This window comes from Anas platyrhynchos, chromosome 3 (assembly GCF_047663525.1).
Source record: "Anas platyrhynchos isolate ZD024472 breed Pekin duck chromosome 3, IASCAAS_PekinDuck_T2T, whole genome shotgun sequence".
Lineage (NCBI taxonomy): Eukaryota > Metazoa > Chordata > Aves > Anseriformes > Anatidae > Anas > Anas platyrhynchos.
In genome coordinates this window covers 39,506,227-39,529,153 of record NC_092589.1, presented here as the reverse complement: position 1 = coordinate 39,529,153, position 22,927 = coordinate 39,506,227, and the positions used below count along the sequence as shown (strand labels likewise).

Genomic DNA, 22,927 nt, shown 5'->3' with positions numbered 1-22,927 from the left:
GAGTGTTTTTTCCATTTTAATTTTGAGGAGTGAGATTTGACAGAGAGATAATATCTGACAAAGCAGTTCATGAAAACATAAATGTGTCTCTGGCTTAGAATTGCCATTGGTAATTGATTGGTTGAAGCACTGAACCACTTCATAACGTTGTTTGTAAGTGCTGATAAATGAGCAGTGTGGTGATTCCCATAAAGAGGAACTGTTCATCAGATATGTGTTGGTTTCAGAGTTATCATTACTATTACAAGAACAAGGCTTTCTTGAATAAAAAGTGTAGGTCACCCCAAGTGCATCCAAAGTCAATGGAGATACCATGGATTTATAATATGTAACCTGGGTCAGAATTTGGCCACACTTTCAGTTTCAGATTGCATGGCTGTGACAAAAGACCTTTTGTTCTCACTTGCAGGAATAGGCAAATTTTAGGCGTAATTTCATAAAATATTGTAAAACATTTGGTTCCAATCATTTTCCCAGTGATAGCACATTTGTATTCCATGTATACCATTTTAGAATGTTACAGAAACAGCAAATTCAGAAATAAAGTAACTGATCTGTGACTCCTGGAAAAACATGGTGTCATGTTACTACTACATGAATGAGTTCGCAGTGCTTTCTGATACTTATGTAGTTATGTATTTATCGGATGGATTTCTACACAGGTTCAAGCTGGTTATACAAAACTTTTCCTTTCACTGGATATGATTATTACATTTATTTCATCAAAAGAACCTATTTTCCTTTTAAACTGATGATTCTTTCTCCATTTATATTCTGATCTCTATTTGATGTGATGCCATCTATTGTATGATTGAGGTTCTATCAGTGTGAGTCAGTAGGGCTAGAGCATCTTAATTTTTTTCATACTTCTGCTTGTGCATTAATGTTGTTAAATTTCCTCTCGGCACCCTGTACTGGAGGATTCATAGCTGACTAGCCCTTTTGGAAATGTTTTTAGCTAATTGCAGGTGCTGAGACTCAACAACCAGTTCCTGGAAGCACATCATCAGAAGAAGATAGGTCAAAATCAGCGCCAACTTCTCCGTGTGATCAAGGTTGAACTTTTTATTTCCTAACTAATACATATTGTGACTTAATGTCCTTCTTTATGAGAAATAAAAAAGCTATCAGCTCCAACCTTTATAGAACCAAATCAACCAGGTAGTTACAACCACAAAATGAAGCATATACTGAGAAAGTTAGGAACTGTAAAAGCTTTTTTTTAAAAGGCTCTCATTTCCTTTAAATCTCTGAAATTAAGTAGTTTTCAAAGGTAAAATTATAAAGCAGTCATCTTAAAATATTTTTAACTTTGCCAGGCAAGTCGTTGCCTAGCTAAGTGCCTTTATGGAAGGAGAGTGTGCTATTGTAAGAGTGATAAGATTTTAAATAGTACAACTGAACTTGAGAGTGCTTTTATCTTTCTGGAAAGCCTCCATCTTTTAATAAGTTTCTGAGATAAAATTGCAATTCCACAGTGAACATTTGTGATAACAAAAGCTTCCATCTTCTCTAGAGGATCTGGAGACAAATATTGTAATTGTCACTGATATGACTTCAGTTTCTTGAGCTGAACAGCCTGAGAGAACATGTATGTCAGCAGCACTTTTAGAATCTGATCTGGCTGGTGTTTTTAAAAATTCGATGTCTGTGAAGGCATCTTCTGTATCATCATGTGTGTAGACTGGTGAATGAAAAATCTTTACACCAAGGCAAAGGAAGATGGATACTTCTGTGTTACTTTCTGTGGAAATTATTTACAGTTGAGTAATTTCTCATCCTTAATTTGAGGAAGAAAACTTCCAAAGCTCTATGGTATAAGTACTATAAGCCTCTGAGTCCAGAACTGATTTAAATTTCTCAACCTTTTCGTTTTACAGGCAACTTTTTGTTAAATAATATTTTTGAAATATCTGATATTTTGGTTAAAATAAAAGCAAATAATTTGTCCAAATTCTCTTTTAAATTTCACTTTTTTATTTGTCCATGAAAGTTTTTGCTTCCAAGGCCATCAGGCAGAAGTACTATGTAAAAGTTTGAGGCAAACTCTGACATCCCTTAACCACCAGGATTCAGTGTGTTTTAAGATTTAAAAGCCTTGAGAGCCATTTAGCAAATCTACACAATCACTATTTGAAGTGGCACTAGGAAGTTGTCAAATACTTTATTGACAGCTATCTGGTAAGAGCTAGAGCTGAGTAAGTTTTTTTCATTCATGTTGACTTCCAAGGGCTGGGACACCCAACTATCCTTTGAACTTTTGAAGAAATGACTAAAATACTTAAGCAGGAAGATGAGTAAGTGCTGCAGGAAGATAGGGGATTCAAAACAAAGTACTACTCTGTGATACAGGAACACCCAAAAATCACTAAAACAACTATTTGGCCACTAGTCTGACTTATCGTTGGAGTTTCGGATGTGTCATTTTCTTAAGTTCATTTCAAAAGGCCACCCTTCCTGCTACAGCAGCTTTTTGGCTGATTATTGTAAGGTCCGAGAAGCAGTTTGCTAAATATATATTCTTAGCCACAGAACACTTTGCACAGTATTCAAGGATGATGAATGTCTGTGCCCCAAACTTACACAGACTGACACATTGTTTTTATGGTGTTTAGTTAAAACTTTCTCACATTTTCACAGAAATCAAAGAGCTGGAAAACAACATTAGGAAAGCATTATCATTTGACAACCGAGGAGAGGAACACAGGGCAACAGCTACAACGTCAGCAGACAACCAGCTTAACAAACCTGGGGAAAATGGTGAAAATGGGGAGGTCAAGCAAGCCCAGACCAAGCGAATAGGCCTTGAAGAGTTCAACTTCATCAAAGTATTAGGGAAAGGCAGTTTTGGCAAGGTAAGTAGCCTTCCTCCCCCTCTTCCCCTCCCGGTGTGCAGGCTATTTTTGACTGTGCTGTTTGGAAAATACTCATACTGATATTCAGAAAGTGCTTCCACCCTAGCTGTTTCCTTACATTCTTTACACATTGGGTAAAAGCCGCCTTTACTCTGGTGATCATGAGTATCAACCTGCTCATCAGCTGGAATTTTCTGTGCTTTAGCGCACTACAATAAAAGGTCAAGCCTTTTGAAGTAAAATGTCAGTGCTTCACGGTTTCAGGATATTAGTGATGAAGTAAAGACATACATACAGTTGCATATGTACTGTTCAACAAGGCAAATAGTTGTGGTCAAACAGGAAAATTCAGACATGGAATAATGCTGTGGAGTTCTGAGTTCATTCCCTCCCTAGGTAATATCCAGTTCAACCGGTTCAAATTTACTTATTTCACTGAACAATTTATATGTCTTTGTTTTTTTTTGGTAGATATGTTCAGTGCTGGAGGAAAAGGAACTCAAGCATTTCTAGTCAGATATGATGAGTGCAGGAGGGTTAAGAAGTTGCTCAAAATACTACATATGCAGCCAAGACATAATTCACCAGATAGGTGAATTATCCTACAATATGGAATTGATGAGGGTAGAAAGGGAATCGGTCTATTTACGGTGCTTACAGATTTTATCTTCACTATAGAATCTAAGAGGGGGACTGAAATGTGAATCTGTTTCACAATTACTCTTCCCTCCTGGCTATGAGAACTGCACATGCAAGGGGACAGGGCAGCTCTTTTGAGTCTCTCTGTTTTCTGATCTGTCCTCTATCTCCAAACTAGAACTGACCTTAAGAGAGTGTAGGAGTTCAACCTTAAATAACAACAGCAATTAAAATCAAGAATTCTGAAGTGGCCAGGATAGTAAGTGGGATTGTATGTCAGGTTCATCACGCATGAGTCTCACTAACAAAAATGGGAGATAACAGGAGGAAGTAAATTTATGTTCCTTCTTTTTTTTATTTTTTTGAGATCTCATTAAGGTAAGTAAATGAGGGGTTAAAAACTTCTTATGCTCTGCATTCTTGACTAACAAACAAAATACATGCAATCTGTTTCAAATTTAAAGAATTTAAATCTTTCTCTAAAATTGCACTGATTTACTTTCTATTTCATAAACATAAAATTTCATCTAGGCAAGTAGGTAATTGTCACTGCACCATTGCATTATTTTCAAATCTTTTTATTTTCTGTGCATTCAAACTTCTATGCAGTCTCGTGTATGTTAATGCACTGTAACGTGTGTTTGTGTGCAAATGGATTTTTTGTTTGTTGTAGGTAATGTTAGCTGAACTGAAAGGAAAAGATGAAGTGTACGCAGTGAAAGTCTTGAAAAAAGATGTCATACTTCAAGATGATGACGTAGATTGCACAATGACAGAAAAGAGAATTCTGGCATTAGCACGGAAACATCCATACCTAACACAACTTTACTGCTGCTTCCAGACAAAGGTAAGCTACATGAACCTTTTACAGGTTTCTGCCCAAGGAACAGTATTTGCGATTTCCAAAATAAAGAATAGCAACATAAAAAGTACAACAATATTGCAAAAACATTTCTGAGAAGATTTTGCCTTTTCAGTAGTGCTGAATGGGAGAGTATTGGCTGCTGTTTAATAGCAGAAATACTATTACCTTGTAAGTACCAGGAGATGGCAGTAAATGAGTTAAAATAAATAAGTAAATAACTAAATCACAGGAAAAAAAACTAGTGAGGTGCCATTTTCTGTGTTTCTTGTGTACACCAATAGGGTATATCATTTGTTGAATTAAGTACAAATGTTTTTAACATCCAGTTATCAGAGTAAAAACTCAAAAATGATCTTGTCAGAAATAAGATTGTCAGAACACTTGTCTTTTCAATTTTCTTGTACTATGTAGTACGCAGTTAATATTCAAAAAACAAAGGCAATAGTATGCTGATTATCAAATACCTCCTATAATGCTAATAATACCCATGTACTTGAGCAGCAGGGAGAACAGAGGCCAGAAAGAACTGATAATGAGAGCCTTTTCTCATCGTGTATTCATTGGGACAAATAATTTTTTCTTATAGATTTCCTCTTTCTAGCACATGTTTTGGATTTGCTTCTTAAGTGTAAGCAAATATTTGGATGGTGTGGCTGACTCGGCTCTCTGGTATCTCTGAATCCTGTCAAAGTGTTTGAGACCCATTGTATTCAGACTATTTCTGTATTTAATTCTTATTTCTATCTTGTCATTCACCTGATCTGACAGTTTTCTATCTGATTGCCCAGACAGCTTTGTGTACAATATATACACAAGGTGAATATGTCTTGCACCTAGAATATCAATTGTATATAATTGAATTTACAGAGGAATCCTTTATTTTTGAAAAGTCTGATAAAATGTTCACCATTTCAAAGCACTAAGGCTTGAACTTTTGCCAGTCTAACTAAATATGCCATTTATTTCAACAGAATCAGTTTTTGACCTTTAGGGAATAAGTTTAGACTTCAATGTATATATTAAATAACATACAAAGCAATTTCCTGCACTTACCAGTCATCATATAGACTCAACATTCTGGTATTTTTTCTTTTATTAAGGTGTTACATTTGAGTAATTAAGTCAATTTCATGGAAACAAAAGTTTGTCAGATTAAATGAATTACTAAATTTGCATCTTGAACAAAAATAAGCATTACTAATCGTGCATATAACCATATGCATGCACTTACATAAATACCTACATATTGACAGCCATACTCACAGTATAATCAAAAATGCATATGGCACGAAGTAACAAGTGCAGTAATTGTGTAGAATTACAGAAAAGCTGCAATTAGAATAACTTCAAGCAAAGTTGTCAGGAAAGATAAATAACAGCAGTGAGAAAGCCAGAGGAAAATGGCTGGTAGGATCAAGATTATACTGTGTTCAAATGTTCTTAAAACAAATGCTTAATATGGTTTAACAGTTCCTAATATACTGAAATTCCATTGGTGTTTTATATGCTTTGAAGTTAACACAGAAAACAGCCCAGGAATGTGTAACATTCTTCCACCTACAGTTTGTCTAGGGAAGGATGTTTCACTTATTGAGACTTTTATTTCATTTGAATATATCTATAAACATATAAATGTTTTAACATTATTTTAAACTGTACTACTGTCACTGAACACGATGAAGGGTTAAGATGAAGAAAGTAATAGAAAGATTGTACTAGGGTTGGGGGATGAACCATGAAAAGAGAGGCATCTTTAGGACTAAAGCAGACCACACTCTCTGAAATGCAAATAAATGTATCACTTGCCTGATGTAAATCATTTAACATCAGTAAAGATGAGTTTTACATGAAACAAATAATGCCAGAAGTTTCTCCTGCTACTCCTCTGGTTTCCTGGAGATTTCTTCCCATTTGTATTTCTCATCTGTTCTCCTTTTTTTTTTTTTTTTTTTTTTTTTTGTCATGCTTTTTGTCTTCCTTCTCACTCTCCGAAGCCATTTGTCAAAGGAACAAATTCTCATCATTTTCTCTCTTCCCAGATCTTTTATTCAGAGAAACTGAGATGCTTCACTCTTGCAATAAGTATAACAAGACTATAGTTTGTGGTTTTGCTTGAACTCAGAGGAACTGATAGTTAAGTAGTTCATAGAATTAGAAATCGCAGGCCAGTGACTTATCAAACAACCAAAAGTACAGCTAGTGATACTCAATCAAATTAAAAGTCCACAGTCGAAAAATCAAAGTTTTTTTTGAACACGGCCTGTGAACAATTTGTAAAGAAGTCTTTATAAAGAAGCAACAAACAAAATGTATATAAAAGCAAAAATTAATGCATCTATTAAAGCTATAAATTATTTATGAATGACCACAAATGAAACTGTACCAAGTCAACTAGCCACTGAGCAATTTGCTTGGGTTCAGCGGAAAAACAGGTTGAAAAACTTACTTGAACAACCATGGTCTATGGTTAAAATAGCTTTACCGAGACAAAGGCTATTGTACAATAGAGTTTAAAATGTGTTTAACAGTAGTATCTAGATACTTACACTGCAGTTGTATGCTGTACCACGGCTGCTGTGTTTTGCAGAACTGGTCCCTGAAGTGATCATGCTGGAATTAAATTTTACATTTGAAGTAGAGCTTATTTGTCATATACACCCTGATACAGTGGGGATGTTGACTCAGTATTCATTGCTAAAGCACTCAGAGGTTTGCTTTGTGTAATAATGTTACTTGCTTTGTTCCTCTTCCACAAAAATGTAAATGTATGAGTTCAACTTTATTTATTGCAGTATCTTCCTTTAGTAATAAGGTGAAGACACTGCAGAAAAGTTGCCTATCATGCTTTGTACAGAAAGTGCACTTCAGTATTATTTTTTTTTCTTTCACAGAGTATATTTTTCATTAGTAGCATTTACTAAATGATGATATTGTCAGCACAGTAAATAAGAATTACCTTGGAATTCAGAAATCATGCTGAATAATGTCTATTAACAAGCATACCTACTAGTGTATTTTTCGCTTTACATATCTGAATTTACTTTTCTCAGTCCCATCCAGCTTCTTATTAATGCAGATGAAAATTCTGCAAATAACAAATATTGTGATCAAAACTGGTTTATATGCATCACTACTTTAAATGCAATAATAATTTAACTGGAATCAAGATTAGTACCATAATCTTACCGTGGCTTCAATTCATCAACATACTCCTGTTTAACTGTAAGCATATACTTTCACTCAAATAATATCAAGGCTATGCACGTGTTAATATTTTCCAGAGAATTAAATGTGCTTTTCAGAAATGGAGCCTTCAGTTGAAAGACTAATAAAGTTCTATAAATTTATTTATATAGATAAAGTTCAATTTCTGTCTCCTGTTCACTTAGCTCAGTAAGATGAGCTATATAGATCAGGGGAAAAAACTTATCTTTTCACAATGGTCTTTGAATTTAATTTATAACTTATTATTTTATTTTAAAGACGTATTCTTGGGAATGATATTTTTCATTTTCCTTCTTAATCCAAAAGATAACTTTGATCAAACCAGTTTGCTTTAAGCCCATCAAATCAACTTTATATATTTAAATTATATGTATTCAAATGTACTTTAGGGATTGTGTTGTGGCCTTCTGCAGTGACCTGAAAGTCAAGAGAGCTGGGTTCTGTTCCAAACCTTGGGATAGTGTGCGTGAAGCTGATATATGATGTTTTGTCTGCAGTAGTTGAGGTATGAGCTCAGTGACCCATTCCTGCACATTAGAAAGAATGAAAGAATTTAAGATCGACTGGCATGACCTCAACTGATCCGTGATTTTGTGTGTAAGGAGCTTCCATATTTTAATGAAGCATATCTTACAAATCTGTATCACAGTTGGATAGTATTTTTCAATGCTCCTATGGTATGGGAGCATATCCTTTCTCTTTTGGCTAGAATATGGTCAATGCATCCATCGGTGTTTTCAGAGGCCTCATATGTAAACATAGATTTATAAACATTGCTTGTGGTCTGTTTGCTGGGATGTAATTGACAAATACTGCGTTCTATATGACTCTTGCGGAGTAACACTTTCACAAAACTCAGCATACAGGGTATAACATTTTTTAAGAACTGCCCGTTGCCTATCATCATCTTTGATTTATTCAGGACCTTGTGTTCTTTACTGGAAAGAAGTCAGACATGGGGATGGGAAAGGTTCAAGATTACTCTTGTTTGCACCTTTTTTTTTTTACACTTATTCCTGTTACGTTCTCCTTTTCTTCTGTATTCTGGCTCTCAGTGTTTTTAGTAAGGAGCATGACAATACTGTTGACACTGCATCCATGCACCTTGTTAGATATATATACATATAGGTATGCACCCTATAATTTATAATAAATTATCTTAATAAATACTTTAGAAAGTAAATGCTTTTGGAAGTATTCAGGACAGTGGAAGATTTATCATGATAATTCACAGAATCACAGAATGTTGAGGTTGGAAGGGACCTCTGGAGATCATCTGGTCCCACCCCCTGCCAAGTAGGATCACAGTGCACATTGTACAGGATTGCATCCAGGCAAGTTTTAAATATCTCCAGAGAAGGAGACTCCACAGTCTCACTGGGCAACCCGTTCTAGTGCTCTATCACCCTTACAGTAAAGAAAAGTTTCCTCATATTCAGCCAGAACTTTCTGTGTTTCAGTTTGTGCCCACTGCCTCTTGTCCTGTTTCTGGTCAACACTGAAATGAGTCTGGCCCCATCCTCTCGACACCCTCCCTTCAGATATTTGTATATGTTGATAAGGTCCCCTCTCAGTGTTCTCTTCTCCAAATTCATTATGATAAATTCTCCAATTCATTATAAATTTAGAAGACTATAGTGCTACTGCTTCTAACATCTGCCATTTGCTTTTTTATGAAACTTCATGAAATTAATTAACTTTGGAATTAGTGCTCACCTGTTCTATTCAGACTACTATCTTCAACAAAATTGCTTTGTATACATAGTACAGAGTACTACAGTGTGCTGCAAGTACAGAGCAGCGTTTGTAATGAATGATAAGGAGTTGCATAACTCAGGGCCCTTAGTCAGCATTATGGTTATTTCTATTAGAGACAACAATTGAATAAAGGTTAAAATAAGTCAGAAAGGTTTTGACAGATAAATCGTTAGACTTATCCCACCCCTAAAACCATTTTTCCCTGTACAATCGGCTGCATGTTAATTACAGCCTGTCTATGCATGGTGCATAGTTTCTGAGCAGACCTGCGAGACCATTTGCTTTTTTCATGTGTTCCAGTGCTATAAGTTAGAGATTAGCTACGTGATGGTGGCCAAACTGAAAGACATCTACAAATAGACTGCAATGACCCTCTTACCACTATGTTGATCTCTTAACTGTCATGTGGCTAGTGGCATACTGCTGCTTTATCCTAGATTGTAGGTACTGTGGTTCAGGTACTGTTCCTCTTTGTATGTTTGCAGGGTGTCTAGCACACTTTGGGTAGTGCTAGAAGGCTGAAGTTTTTAAAGCTAAGAGTTAGGAGATTTTGTTTCAGTTTCAGCAGTCATGCTCTTACTTTCTGTTTTTGCCAAATCTCTGAGCCTCTCTCTGAATCAGACTCCTCTTGGTAAAAAAATAAAATAAAAATAAAAATAAAAAATCAGTATTTCTTCTGTTTATGGCTTATATTTAAATGTTTCCAAAAGAGGTTTTGAAAGTCCAGTAGTACATTGTTATAGTGTACGAGAACCAGTATGGAAAAGTGTAATGCTGCAAACAGTATGAAATGAAGTTTCATTTTTAAAGTGATGTGGTTTTTTGTTTGTTTTTGTTTGCATGTTTGTTTTGGTGTAAGAAAATGTAAAACATTAAAGGAAAGAGAATCATATGTTTATGATGCCCTTTAGTCATGTTGTCTAAATTAATTTGAGAAGAATCACTATACTATTTAACCAAAACTGTCTTTGGTAATGTAAAAGCACGTCTTATTTCTCCTACATGTATTTGTACAGAAAAGTAAATGTCTTCTGTAGTAATAGCTCAGAGGGGTGTCATTTATGATATACAGTGCAAATTAACCTAACTGACGGGCCACTGTAACATTCATCTGGGACTAATCAGAGTTTATAATCCATTTTATCTGGTATTCTTGTACTTTCGTTGCTAAGCAGCTAAAGCCATTATACAGATATTGCTATATGGGTGTAATCAGTTTAGCACAAGTTTGCATTGCCTTTTATTACTGATTAGTGTCAAATTAGAACGTTTTAGGGTCCAATTCTGTTCATTATTATCCCTGCTTCACTGGATTTGTACATGTGTGACACAGAAGACTAAATTAGCTTCTGAATTTTTAGCTACTTCAATACCAAAACATTTTAATACAATCTAAATGGTTTTTTTACAAAGATTTCTTGAAGTGTCAACTGTGGGAAAAATGTAGAATAAAATCGTAGGAAAGCATGTATATGTTATGGTACCTTTTTATATCCATTTATATTTATATTCAAAATTCATTTGAATATTTTAATTGTATTATGCGTGTATATACACATAATATGCACAGTAATAGTGATCATTTTATTCCCAACTAGTTTCTACAATCAGTCCACGTCGTAAAAAAAAAAAAAAAAAAAAAAGAATGGGTATTCATTCTTTGGAGTACGTCATGAAGCACTAGAAGTTAATGATATCTGGTGATGACTCATACCATCACAAAGTCATGTAAATACATGAAATTTTGGCCAAATAAGGTTTTTCAAAAATTTGGATACCGTACTTGTTAAATTTAGATTTCTGATTGACTGCCACACAGCATAAATTCATTGACTGCGATCCGTGTATTGTCTAAAAGTAGACACTGTGGTCAAGAATAGTTGGAACGGTGAAGCTGATGATTAAATACTGTAATCATTGTCTCTCACACACACAAGCCCCTGTTTCCAGCATGATGACCCGCTTTTGGGAAACTTGCTATTATGCTGCTCAGTTATTGCTAGCTGTTCTTGAAGGATTATTAAAGCCTGGTTAGCTCACTGAAGACTCATTGTTCACATTAGTCCTTTTAGTGTTAAACTTCAAGTCAGGCTATCAGTGCCGCCAGACTCATCAAGGGCATGCAGGAGAAATTACTCTTCCAGCATAGAGAAGGCATCAATCAGAAGAGTCTAAATGCTTCTCTTTCAGACAGGAAAGACTTTTATTTTGTGACGTAGCACCCAAACTGAACAGGACTCTTTCACACCCTCTCAAAGCTAGGGCTTGTTCCTAGTTTGCATGTATAAAAGTGAGTGGTGCAGCTGCGGCTCCACGGGTTGCTTTGCTGTAACCAACTGAGGCCTCAACAGTGCTGGGAAGAGCCCCGATTCAGCATCTGTGGCCACAATTCAGTGTAACTGCTGTCATATAATAGGTGATGGCAAGCTGGAGTTTGTAGTGATTTTACTTACCCTGGTCCTCATGCCTGCATATTAGGGTTTTAGAGTTAGTGCTGCCAGTAGTTGACTGTGTTAGATATATCTTAGTGTAGCCAAGTGTAAAATTTGACTTCATGATTTTAATCCTGATGTGATCGTGTGCAGACAGGAGGTTTTTAGGAAAACAGGTGGAGCTAAGAGCCTTTTTCAGTACTGTTTTCATATCTTTTGGACACAGTAGCTGAAACCACATACTGCACACTTTTCCTCTTGAGAAAAAAAATATTTCTCCAGTTGAGGCATGTTTGAGGGGAAGAGTTTTAAGAGTATCTACCATAAGCTTTGCCAGTAACTTTCCTGGCAAGTCTGTCTTGTACACCGTGCTTTAGCAGAGATCAGAGGAACTGAGCATACTGTCATCCAAACAAGGCAAAGGTAGTAGCTGACTTTGAAAGGTACTGGAAAATATCCATCACTTACTGTGTCTACAAAATCCTCGTGTAAGTGTTGTCTTATGGCTGTGTTAACATCATACTAGTTGGTTCCTTATTTGATGTTCTTAATCTAATAACTTTGTTGGGGATTGAGTATCTGTCTTCATACAGCAGGATAACTGAGCAGTGTTGCTGTAAATAAAATCCTGCAGGTTAAGGCTGGATTGCAGCAGTTAGTTTAGTTTTGTCTTGGGAGAGAGGAGTGGGAAAGATAAGGGTAATCCATGTTGCGGCAGTATCCCTTGAAATAAATGTGCCTGATGGGCTTGTAGCACTGTCTCTCACCCTGCAGCCATGTGCTAGGACTCTACGTTTTGCCCCTCCTCTTCACCTAGGTCTTGAGACCATCTTTAGACCTGATGCAGGATTCCTGACACCCCTTCCTGATTTGTTCAATAGATAGACCTAAGTATATAACCTATGAGAACCTACTACTGGTCCTTTGTCCAGGTACCCTTTGGGCTTTTTTTCTTGTATTTTACAGTCATAAAACATAATCGTCAATTTCTTTCTAATGGGCTCAATACAGCAATGAATTCATGATAATAAAAACCTATCTTTAGGTGTTGCTCCTACAAGTAAACACCTAGCTCATCCCAGAAGGAGAATCAGGAAGAAGAAAACTGTATATAAGATTTCATTCTTCTTCAGCTTCTTTTCTAAATGGAGGAAATTATTCTCATTGAGATTCATTTGGGCACTTAAAGTCAAGTTGTTTAGTTGCTTGTTCTCTAGTTTTGTTTTCTTTTGTTCTTTTTATTGCAACAACAGTAGGCTTAGTAAATGGTGATTGCACACAAGAGAATTTCACCATGGGAAAATACTGGAACTTACAAAACATTTTTTGTGTGCGTATATATTAAAGAATTTGTTGCTTTTTTTAAACATGTACACAGAGTGAGAATTTTAATTTCAGACTTATCTCACATTTTAATATGTAGTCGTAGGCTAGACTGAATAATCTTGCTGTTGGCATGGGACATCTGCAGCATGCGCCATGTGCGAAGCAGGCCAGACTTGAGTGGGGTGTAATTTAAATTAGACTTTTAATCTATGTTTCTCAAAACAACGCCATAATCAAGCTTACTTTTACACTTTTTTTTTTTTAAAGGAAATTGAGTGTCTGCCATTTTATGTCAGTTTTGGAACTGGGTGAGTACTTTTAGCAGCAACACACACACATGCACTTTTTTGATCGCAGAGGGGTTTGCTCTTGCTTAATTACAGTGGGCTAAGCATAGTGGTGCTTAGCCTTCTGTTTATGTGTGGTGAAATGTGTAAAGGGTTTCTTTGTGTTCCCGGTAGGGTGGGTCCAAGGCCATTCTGTAAGCTCAGAAGTATTCAGTGCATTGTTTATCTCCTGTAAAAGATGACAAGGAAGTCAATCCGTAATGACAATTTAGCAGTTAAGAGAAATGACTCTCTGGAGAAGAGCAAGTGATGTGTCACTTGCGTGACTGTGGTTCTACAGTGTCTCTAAGCCAGGGCTGAACTGCTGTATAAGGAACATACACAATTTCCACTAATAGTAAGAAACAATCTGTAAAACATGTACATTAACATTTTCTGTGTTTTGTTGTTGTTTTTTTGTTTTGGTCTTAATAAACTGATCAGTTGTTAAAATGTAATTGTTCAAGACTGAGGAAAGCTGATAATACTGCAGTGGTTCTACAAAGACTATGTCCAAGCTCCGGGTGTGCTGATAACAGGGTAGTTCATAGGAATGTAAAGAGCGTTTAGCAACTGGGAGATCATGACAGTGAAAGTTAGAATGCTTGGATTCTGCTATTTCGTCTTATGCCAAATGGCAATGAACACCTGTGAAACACTTTCTTCTTCCATTCTCCACTTTCTGTGTCTAAAAATATGTACAGTCACTTTAAAATGTATACAGTCATCTTTAAAAAGGCCCTCCCACTGCCAGTGAAGATCAGGTTTGAGACCACCTCATGAACCTGAACATCTGTAAGTCTATGGCGCCTGATGACACACATCCCAGTGTCCTGACGGAGCTGACAGATGTAGTTGCCTACCCATTCTCCATTGTATGGGAAAAGTCACGGCAGTCAGGTGGAGTCCCAGTGACTGGAAAAATGGAAACATCACTTCCAATTTTAAAAAGGGTAGAAAAGAAGACCCTAGGAACTACAAACCAGTCAGTCCAGAGAAGGACTTGGGGGTACTGGTGGATGAAAAATTGGGCATGAGCTGGCAGTGCACCCTTGCAGCCCCAAAAGCCAATTATATCCTGGTCTGCATGAAAAGCAGCATGGCCAGAACATCAAGTGGAGATGATTCTCCCTCCCTACTCCACCCTAGTGAGACCCGCCTGGAGTCTGCTTTCAGCTCTGGGGCCCCTAGTGCAAGAAGGGTATGGGCCTATTAGAACAGGTCCAGAGGGCCAAGAGGATGACCAGAGGTCTGGAGCACCTCTCCTATGAAGACAGGCTGAGGGAGCTGGGGTTGTTCAGCCTGGAGAAGAGAAGGCTCTGGGGAGACCTTATATTGCAGCCTTTCAATACCAAAGAGAGGGTTCGTAAGAATGATAGAGACTTTTTATAGGGGCGTGTGATAGGACAAGGTGTAATGTTTTTCTACTGAAAAAGGGTAGATTTGGATTAGATATTCAGAAGAAATTCTTTACTTAGAGGGTGGTGAGGCACTGGCACAGGTTGCCCAGGGAAGCTGTGGATGCCCCATCCCTGGAGGTGTTGAAGGCCAGGCTGGATGGGGCTTTGGGCCACCTCCTCCCATGGGTGGGATGTGTCCCTCCCCATGGCAGTGGGGTTGGAACTGGGTGGTCTTTAAGGTCTCTTCCAGCTCAAACCGTTCTATGATAAACAGGAATGGAAAGAGGTAGAGAGTTGTGAATTTCATTTAATGTTCCTTTTCATAGTAAATATGTTCTCATTATTACTTTAAGATGAATTAAAGTTGTATTGTGATCTCAGAATATATTCTACTAGCATGTCTGTTATGTTAGAAAATTAGTATCAAATAGTGTTTTAATGTATTTTTTCCAAAGGGAAATCCTCTACTTAATTTGCTCACGGTCTTTCTCTTCCTACACAGTGTAGCAAAAATGTTTTACTTTTCCTGCATCATGCCTACTAATCCATCTTTTCCTGCATCCCACAATGTATTTAATAACTGTAAGCCTTTTTCCCATGCACAGAGACTCTTTATTTCTGGAAGTTTAGCTCTATTACAGTCAGACATCTAAAGCCTCTAAGGATTAATGAGGTTTTGAAGGAAAGGTATGACTCTTAAAAAAAAATAATAATAATCCAATCACACCACTTTAAATAGTTTAAATAATAGCAGTAGTTTTACTAGAAAAAAACTTCCTACTTTGAAAGGTAGTATATTACAAGGGCACTGAGTGTTCATGGAAGGCATTCTGAAGGTTAGCTTACAAACTTAACTACTTTAATTGTGAAATGGTATTAGCTAGTAGTAAGCCTGCATATTTCTGTAGGTTAATTTCTGAGTTGTGACCTAGAAAGTCTACCCCATTTTACCCTTAATACATCCAAGATAGATTTTGTTACAATTCTTCCTTTTAGAGCATGCATACCTTTCCAAGAGCACAAGAAGGAAAATCGGTCTATTAGGTACTTAACTTTCTGTTCGTCCAATTGAAGGATGAAGGGAACCCATTTTTAAGCTTCTATATATAAAGTTGTCATAAAAAACTTCACAGAATCACACATGATAAGTAATTTCAAATACTCCAATTGATAAGTGGTTTCTTCAAAAATCTATGGCATTTCTTAGTTTCTGTTTTCAGAAACCCAGTATTAAAATAATTACACAAAATTCTGACCCTTAAAACTGCATCCTGAATTGCAGAAAGATCTATGTCTTGAAGTTAAGAGGTGCTGTTCTCTTCTGTGCTGCTTTACTCATTTCAGATGATGGCTAAAATTGATGGCAGAATTTTGGGCAGAATTTCATGTTGTCTGATTAATTCACACTTGTGAATTACCGGGGTTTGCAGGTCTGTGAAGCATATGCTTTGCCAAAAATTAAACATGTTCTGGAAACAGGAAGGTATGGAAAATAAAGTAGACACAATTAATGCTTTTAAAGGTCACTGATGCATTTATAGAACTACAGAAAACCAGACAGTGAAGAGAGGTGTATGAATAATGACTTTCAATAGGTATTGGAAAAGCCTGGCTCAGGTAACTAATGTTTATCATATAGAACATACAAAAAAAAAAATCTGTGTGATGCTTACATGAATCAATGGATAATTATAAAGAGCTTCATTTTCAGGAAGGATTATGAAAATATATTGAGCAGAGAATGTTATATGTTGGTTAAGGTGTTCACATGCATTTATCAGTTTTCATTAATTCTGTATGCTCCTGTAATTTTTCTCTTTAAATGTGAATTTTAACCTCTTGCTAGATTTTTTATCTGCTTTTGGAAAGCTAATTTGTACAGAAGGCCACATAAAAGGCAGTATGAGGCTCTGATCTTGTGAAGGACTGAATAAAACATAGTAAACGTAGTACTGTAAGAACAGCCAAAGACTTGTTTGGCCAGTATCCTGTGTCTAGCAGCACCAAAGATGATGTCCAGGGAGAAAGCAGGCATAGGGTAAAGCATATCATGACATTTTTTGAGAATACTATCTCAGTATCAGGAGATATACTTTCGTGAGCTGAAGATGGTGTTCTTGCATGTAATGAGATGGCATTTTTGCATGCGATGTGGATTGTGTTAAAATAGAAAACCTATATAGAATAGTGAAAAAATACATTAAAAAATGTATATGTTGGAGAGCACTGTGTGTTCTACTTTGTGGTGGGAAAGTCCTCTTAATACCACAGCTGCAAACAGATGATCCTAGAGTGCAATATGAATATTTATATTATTTCTTTATAATGATATGTCTGAATATAATGTTTAAGGCATTACAATTCTCCGAACTGTTGTAGCTGCATTATTTCTCCATATTCTTTTACAACAGTGAAATACTGTATCTGACCACCTTAGTAGCAACTAAACATACTGAGGTTTCTCAGAGAAAGCCAGGATTCCCAACAAATGGATTGATATGCTTTCCATAATGAATTTTCATGCATACAGTAGATACCAGAAATGTAGTAAGCTATATATACAGGTAAATGATACATAATGAACCTGAGAGAACAGTCCTAAAGTTATATTTTCTATCACTGAGAGCTAAGGCACTGTAAGAAAGAGATAAATGCTACAGTGTCTTGTGGATTCCCATCAAGAACACAGGCAGCAAAACACAGGTGGCAATGTCATGCCAGAACCACAAGGCATCATACATATAATGTGTTAGACCTAACTAAGAAGCATAAAAAGAGGGATGACATCCTCTTTTATATTTTCAGTATGCAGTGTTCTTTTGTTTGAGGTAGAAATGAAGTAAAGGTGTTTTTGTCTTTTGGTGTTTGGTTTTAACTTATTTCAGTGACTGCTGAACACTTTTATCTGAGCATTTCTTAACATAAAGCTTGGGTTTTGACAACTAAATAGTAGTAAATAGTAGTAGCTTAGTTGGATACACTGATGAGTAAAACCCGTAGATTCATTTGTGGACACATACAGTAGGAGGACATGTTCTAAATAAGCTGTTAATTAGCTTCTTTAGACATCCAAGAAATCGCGCTTGTATTTTTAAACAATTGAAGAGTAAGAATGAAACAAGGTTTGGGCAGGAAAAGGGTCTTTGTATACCCCATGGTGTATTTAATTCCTGGTTCACTTCAGTTGCATTCAGATGTGAGAAACTTGGTGGTCATATTACTGAGTTTTCATTCCTATAGGCTTGTGCCACATGTTCACTTTATGCATTGTATATACAAACATCCGATCCATGCTTACAGTATTCCTTTAATGGCAACTGCTATACTGCAACAGTATATGAAAGAAAGTTTGCAGAGCTTTTCTAGCATAACAAGAAATGGGAAGATCGTATCTAGTGAGATTTCTGGATCAGAACTCACAGAGTTTTAGATAGGAATCTGAAGTTAGAGAGGCTTAAACTCATAAAACCTCTGAACTTTTGGAAATTTGCCATGAATCTGTGGGAAAAGTTAAGAAAGAATTGTTGCTGGGTGATATGCCCAAAGAGATTAACTGCTTTCCACAGTGCAGTTCAATGTTGTATTATTATATAAAACACTCGATGTGGTTCAAATATCCCTTAGGCTAACATATAATCTCAGCCACATGTGTAACCCAATATCTGAGTATTGTTTCACTTTGCTTTTTAACTGGATTTATACTGATGACTTGGGTTTAAGAAGCCACAGGCAGCTCCCTAGAACCTAAAATATCACCATGTTCAGGTTCTGATACACAATACAGGCTTCATTAAAATTTGTTAACCATTATCTGGTTGCACGGTTAACATCATTCTGCAAATAGCATTGACAAAAAAAGAGATTTATTTACTGGCTTTGTCCAGAGAAAAGTAATGTTTTATCCATTACTAGTGTGCTGTTTTTAAAGTTGTTTACATTCTTTGAGGAAATGCGGAAGCTACTGCTTGAAGAGGCTAAAGGACATATGATTTTATGGGTTCTTTCTGAAAGTATTCTTGAAGCAAATGCTAAATTACATTATTCAAGTTATTTCCCAGACAGCAAAGAGAACATTGTGTCTTGGCAAACTGAATTTACTGTGTTATATTTGAATAATGAAATCTAAACTATGAAAAAAGTTCCCAGATCTTATCATGATGCAATGAAGAATTACATATATTTTTTTTGTCCTGCCCACAAGTTTTGCTTGCAAGTTAATGCCTTTGTCAAATTGCTGATGGCTTCAGAAAGGCATACAGACTATAAATAAAATTATTTGAGGATTTAAGTAAAATGCTTAGTTAAAAACATGACAATGAAAATTCTCCTTTTTTAAATTATTCTTCCTTTTACTTATTTTTTATTTTGTCCGCTAAGTATAGACCTCTGTTAACTTAACAGAGGGAAGTTTATGATCTTTCCTTAAAGCTCGCCTTTGAATTATGTAAATTGTTATCCTATAGAAACCTTTGGTTATAAACTTCAAAGGAGTTTCATGAAGCCTCAAGATGAACGTGGGGGAAAATTTCACAAAGAACTTCTCTCTCCTATGGAACTGAAGACATGGGAAATTGTGTCAGTTCAGCTAAGTTTGCTTTGAAATGCTAGGCTAGTATGACTACAAAGTGCCAAATAGGAAGCGTCAAATCACTGCTAGTGTACTTACTGAATCACAAAAGACTACGTTCATGCAAATTGTTACCACTGCTCTTTTGTTCCTAATTCCAAAAAAACATTTTTAAATGATTAATATACTTTTTCTTAGAATGAAAAATTGCATAAGGCCAAGGTTATGGCATGTTACATTCCCTGGACACATTTTAGTCCAGGAATAGTGCTAGAAAATGCAACATGAAACCACTGTGATAGCACAGGCTACAAGTCCAATATTTTGTAATCTTACAGGGCTAGAAATATATCACATTGAGTGTGTTCATTTTCCAGTAAAACTTGAGATTTCTTTCTAATTCTTGCTAGCTAACTGACACCTATTGCATAATTCTGCTGTAGCAGTTTGCTGCATTTGTCTGTCATTTTGATTCTCATGGCCTGCCTGTAGTTTTTAATCATTAATGAACTGAAAAAGGTAAAAATTTTGCCTTCTCCTTGCCTTGCTACATGTAACACTACAACTGCTATAAAATGAGATTATGTGGGAGTTACAGCATATATTATTTTTTGCATTTATTTTAAAATTAATTATGTGAAGCTTTGACATCAGTCTTGAAATACACAACTCACCAATTAGTTGATTTCAAGATACTGATCACGGTGAACAAGAAGATGCTCATATACTATGTTCTTTAAGATGCTGATGATAAAGCCTAAAATAAGTAAGATTTAAAAAAAAAAAAAAATACCTGCATGCTTCTCTGTGATACACTGAATGAAATAAAGCAGTTTATAATTAGAAGAAAGATAGGTGTTTGGGTTTTTTTGAGTGCTCAAATTGAAGTACATCTACATACCAGAGAGTAAAGAGAGATTGTGTCATGTGACTATTCATTGCAATAAATAATAAAAAGAATAAAATCCAAATATATTAGGGGTGGTCTTTTTAAAAAATTAGGTTGCAATTTTCTTTTCATTATCCAAAGGGAATGCATTATCTATGCATTATTTAGGAAAAGGCAGTTTGTCTTAACTTTGCATATGCAATGAAACAAAATTGCTTAAAGGAATTTTCCATATCTTCTCAAACACTTATGAAGTTTCCATCAATCAACTGTTCATAAATACCAATGACATTTTCATAGCTGATAATCACGCCATATCACTAGCTGTTTCTCCTTGTTTTCTTAATACAAAAAAAAAAAAAAAAAGTTGGACCTACTTAAAAGCTTTTTCAGGCTTGTACACATAGGATGAGATTTTTGACCTGTAAGCAGTACAACTAAGTCTATAAACATTTTTCATTTTCACTTACTGCTTATCAAAACCTGTACTTATAGTTGTATGTTTTTTACACTTCGAAGTTCTTTATAGTCAGCCTGGAGGAAAAAAAAGTAAATAAAATAAAGGTATCAAAAACTCTGCCTGTAAAACCACATCTTAAAAAATAAAGTTCATGTTCTTATGTTATCACTGTTTGCATGAAACAATTAAGTGAAGCTACGTAAGTTATAGCTGCAATTGTGATTTGATCCAGAGCTCATAAAAGTTATTTAGCTTGTAATCAGGTTTATAATGATCAAAGCAAGACACCATGTGATGGCACCATATAGTTTTTCACAATGTTGTATAACATTTTACTGCAGCAGTCTGTCATCTAATGAGAATGTTTATGGAAAGAATACAGAAAATCTGTATTCTGCTTGGTCCATATCTGACAGTCATGTATACATCAATGAAAACTTTTTTCAGGATATTTCCCAACTTTTGCATGGTGGGATGTGTTTTTTGTTGTTGTTGTTTCTTTTTAGAATGACTACATTCAATTAAATGAAGCTGAAAAAATGCAGTTAACTATTAGAGGAAAAAAAAATTGAATATAAGCATTGTTTGAAATGTTTGTACAAAACCAGAACACCGGTATTTTTTTCTAGCCCATTTGAATGTTGAACAATTAGTGGTGTGGCTTCATGGTAGGTGTGGTCACTGATCTGAGCCTGTACTGCTGCTGGGGAAAGAGGGTCTACCCCTCTGTTCCCTGCTCCTGGAGTACACAGTCTTTTATTGCATCCATTCCAGTGAGCCCTTGCATTGGATCTGCTTGCTGACAGAGCTGAAAACTAAAGTTGCAAAAAAATGAAAACAAAAAAAACCCTTTGTATCAGTACGCAGCTCGAACCTGCCTGACACTCATGGATGCCAGAGAGGCAGCAAGTGGGAAAGAGACTGTTGCTCTGCTCAGTAACAGTTCACTATTTGGACAGCAAGCCAGCTGTGAAATTGCAGATAACCCTGCCTTTCTTAGGTAGCAATGGATTTTAATCTTAAAAGATTAATAAGAAAATCTGAAGAGCAGTTTATTCACATTGGTGTTTTGTGGCTGTAGTCGCTTTAGATGTGACCCTAAACTCTTTATTCTCGTGATTACTATTAAGTTGCTCAGGAGAATGGAAAACAAGATTTGTGGGTCAATTTTAATCCTTTTGAAGATAATGGTTATATTCCCACTGACTTGAGAAGGATCAGAAACATCAGCCTTCAGATTATTTTTTTTGCCATTACCAGAAGTATGCACTGCAGATGAGATGTGTCATTTTGTCATCTGTTAGAAATTCAGCTTTTGACAGTGCAGATAAGTGAGCAGCATATGCAACTGCTGTTTTTGATTTTCATTTTTTATTTGTTATTATTTCCAGTGTTTTATAGTCAATGAAGCCTCAGTAGTAATTCTTATACATAAGTCAATTATATTGTCAAGGTGAGGTACCATAGTTTTCCATGTCCATCTTTGGAAGTCTTTATTTAACTTCTGTACAGTATTAGACTATGTGGATTAGTCGGTATGTTACCTAGCAGTAGATAAAAATACAAATGCAGTAGGGCATTTATAAATGTTGAGCGCAAATGGAATGTAAAATATCTGAATGTGGATTTCTAAAGGCTGGAAAAAAAAAATGACCAGTAGATTTCTGTCTATCAAATGCAGCAATAAATTTGGAAAACAGAGACTGCAGAGCAGTTTCATAATAATAATACACTGATGTTGGCACTCTCCAGACAAGTTGATCTTTCAAGAACTTGCATGTCCCTGTATATTTTTCTTTCTTCAGGCAGTTCTGTCTGAATTTTCTCAGATATCCTCTGTGACTGCCTGTCACTATCTTCTCACAGGACTGTGAGCTCTCCAGGCAGGATCAGCTCTGCTCCCAGACCGCTGCTCTGCTTAGCATCACTGCCAAGCACATGGCTGCATTTTGAAGTCTGCAGTCTTGACATTCTGTGTTTGAACAAGGCCTGACTCAGATAGACAGATACAAGTCTTAACCTGCTGGCTACATTCACTCTGTGCCTTACCCACTGTTAGGCTAGTTTGTGGGATGAAATGGATAAAATAAGAAAGCCAAATAGATGAAATGAAAGGCATGCATTACTTTTCCATTGCTGTTTTAACTGTGTATCATGAGGTGATTTTCTGTAAATTTTGGAACCC

At 36.0% G+C, this 22,927-nt stretch overlaps 1 protein-coding gene across 2 annotated transcripts in view; it reads left to right on the top strand.

Annotated features, from left to right (window-relative positions):
• Positions 1-22,927, top strand: part of PRKCE (protein kinase C epsilon) — a 295,014-nt gene that overhangs the window by 190,039 nt on the left and 82,048 nt on the right. For both annotated transcript variants that reach the window (XM_005009801.6, XM_038177630.2), the window contains exons 8-10: positions 959-1,055; positions 2,641-2,855; positions 4,168-4,341. In XM_005009801.6, the coding sequence (XP_005009858.3) occupies positions 959-1,055; positions 2,641-2,855; positions 4,168-4,341 (486 nt within the window). The remainder of the gene's footprint in view (positions 1-958; positions 1,056-2,640; positions 2,856-4,167; positions 4,342-22,927) is intronic.